Consider the following 2,563-nt stretch of genomic DNA (forward strand, 5'->3'; position numbering starts at 1 on the left):
AAAGAATGGGGAGTTGAGATGAACTGAGAGTCTTAGCACAGCGAAAATTAAAGGAACATCTGATAGATGTGTTTGAAATTTTGAAAGCTTTTGATTGAATTAATATGGAGAAACCATTTGTGCTGGCAGAGAGGTTGGTAATTAGAGGATTTTAATTCGTTTGCCAAAGAAGTAGCGTTGACCTGAACAAAATATATTTGTGACATGTTAGGATCTGTAACATGCCACCTGAAAAGATAACAAAATCGCCATAGTCCCAGAGGACATCATTCATAGCGATGACTGGTGGTGAGTTTAATTTGTGTTAACTTAATGTCTCTGCACCTCAGGCAAGGAGCAAGATTGAGAAGACGGGGACTTCATTGTAACTTCAGCTAGTGTGGGAATTGAACCATGCTGTTGGTGTCACTCTACAATGCAAACCAGATGTCCAACCAACTGAACACTTATGAAAAGATAGACACATTGAATAATAACTCTGAATAAGGATTGGATAATCACTTGACAGGAGCCAGCTGCACTGTGAGGGAAAAGTGCTGAACAGCGGGACTTATTGGATAGCTGTACCAAAGAGTCAGCCCAGACTCAATGGATCGAATGACTAGTCATCATTCTATGGTTTTAACAGTTCTTTGTATAAGTGAAGCAGACATGCCAGTCCCTATATCTCAAAGCATGAATGGACTGAATCCCGATACAGCTTATATTGTAAAGTGAGGTATAACGAGATTTAATTTCAATCATATATATTCTCCATAAAAGCATAATTTGTTGAACTATGAGGTCAACCGTTATGGTGGACACATATTGCTATGATCTGGACAATGTCGTTGTTGTCAAAACAGGAGGAAAACTGGTTACTATAGATTAAATTGGTCTGTTTCCAAAGAAGTTGAATTTTTCTTTCCTTTTTCTTTATCTCACTACAGTACGTATGTGCTCAGACCGACTCCGACTCATAAAAGAATGTATTAATCAGTGCCCAACAGCGTACAAACAGTCCAAAAAGCTCTTGATTCTTGCTGATTTACTGAGAGTAGCAGGTAAGTGGGCTTGTTGGTAATTTGTATCTCTCCAATTAGATAGCATTAGTGATACACAAAGGTACAAATAATTGTTGACAGAAACCTGTTCACTTGGCTCTCTTATATAATGTCCACTAGATGTTGCAATCTTTGTTAATCATATGTTTATAATAGCAGTATGAAATATGAAGTCTCAACTTATTTTAGTTTTAATATGTTTGTATTTGTCAGTTCTGACTTAGGGTCACTGGCCTCAATGTTAATTCCGTTTTTCTGTTAACAGATGCTCCCTAAGCTATTGTGTTTCCCCACCACTCTGCTTTTGTTTCAGATTTCCAGTGTCCACAGTTCTTTATTTTTATGTTCATATTTGTATTGAACTATTATTCTCATCTTGTCCGTTTAAAGTTTGAGACCATCTACAGATGTTTTAGATCATTTATTTTTAAGGTTCTCATTTATTCAGAAAGTTTTAAGCATCATTTGAGCAGTGTTATTTTGTTTTTGTTTTTCAAATATATAAACAGGGCAGGATAAGGTACAGAGGAAAGGAGAGGTATTGGTTCTCCTGGCTGAACAAGCCCTTCAGTATGAAGATTACAAAGCGAGCAGTATTCATTGCCAGGAGCTTATGTCTGCAGGTAACTTTTCTATTATGATTGCATTGATTTTGTATTGTTCTCAGGGTAGGGATGAGGTGACTTGGTACTATTTTCTACATTAAATCCTGCCATGAATTCATTATATAAATTCACAATTGCTCATAAAACTTTATGCGATTGAATTTTGGAACACAGTCATCGATGAGTACTCCTATATAAAATTTACTAAACTTCAGAATCTAAAATTCCAGCACAGTTTGAACAATGTAAATTTATTTTGGGTGAAGTCAGAAGTCACTTGATACCAGGTTGTAGTCCAACAGGTTTAGTTGGAATCACACCAGCATTTGGAGTGCAGACCCTTTGTCAGGTGCAGTAAGAGAGCAGGACACACACACACAGAGTTTGTAGGCAGAGAGATTAAAAGATCATACAACTGGTGTGAGTGGAGTGTCAGATAAGTCTGTACAGGTAACCAAGAGTGTTAGACGGTGTGTAAAGTGTTTATAAAGCCAATGTCAGTCCTATGTTGTAATGACAAGCAGGCAGAACCGTAGGAATGCACAAAAGGTGACATCTTGGGTCAGACACTGAATTGTAGATGTGAGGCTTTGTTCGGAATCTGTCCCAGAGTTTTAACCTGGAATCAGGCTGGTTTTACTCCAAAGCTGAAATTTATAAAATGCCACACTGAAGGTGACTACAAATTGTGTCTTTTTTGAACAGAACAGAATGAATCTGCAAATAAATAAACCTCTTGGAGGAAATGATTCACCCTAGGGATTTGTGTGTGTGTGTGTGTGTGCGCGTGTGTGGGAGAGAGAGAGAGAGGGGGGGGGGGAGGTCTGTGTGTGAGAGAGAAGGGAGGTCTGTGTCTGTGTGTGTGTGAGTGTGTGTGTGTGTGAGTGAGAGAGAGGGGAGGTCTGTGTCTGTGTG

The 2,563-nt window shown here is 38.5% G+C and overlaps 2 protein-coding genes across 2 annotated transcripts in view; one reads left to right on the top strand and one right to left on the bottom strand.

Annotated features, from left to right (window-relative positions):
* Positions 1-2,563, bottom strand: part of LOC125483068 (NBAS subunit of NRZ tethering complex-like) — a 97,198-nt gene that overhangs the window by 40,088 nt on the left and 54,547 nt on the right. The gene's annotated exons all lie outside the window — the stretch shown is intronic.
* Positions 337-2,563, top strand: part of LOC109932522 (NBAS subunit of NRZ tethering complex-like) — a 53,578-nt gene continuing 51,351 nt past the window's right edge. The window contains exons 1-3 of the mRNA XM_048597114.1: positions 337-718; positions 930-1,043; positions 1,553-1,666. Of these exons, the coding sequence (XP_048453071.1) occupies positions 935-1,043; positions 1,553-1,666 (223 nt within the window). The 5' untranslated portion in view covers positions 337-718; positions 930-934. The remainder of the gene's footprint in view (positions 719-929; positions 1,044-1,552; positions 1,667-2,563) is intronic.

The sequence above is a fragment of the Rhincodon typus genome, chromosome 5, assembly GCF_021869965.1.
Source record: "Rhincodon typus isolate 14 chromosome 5, sRhiTyp1.1, whole genome shotgun sequence".
In the NCBI taxonomy this organism is placed as follows: domain Eukaryota; kingdom Metazoa; phylum Chordata; class Chondrichthyes; order Orectolobiformes; family Rhincodontidae; genus Rhincodon; species Rhincodon typus.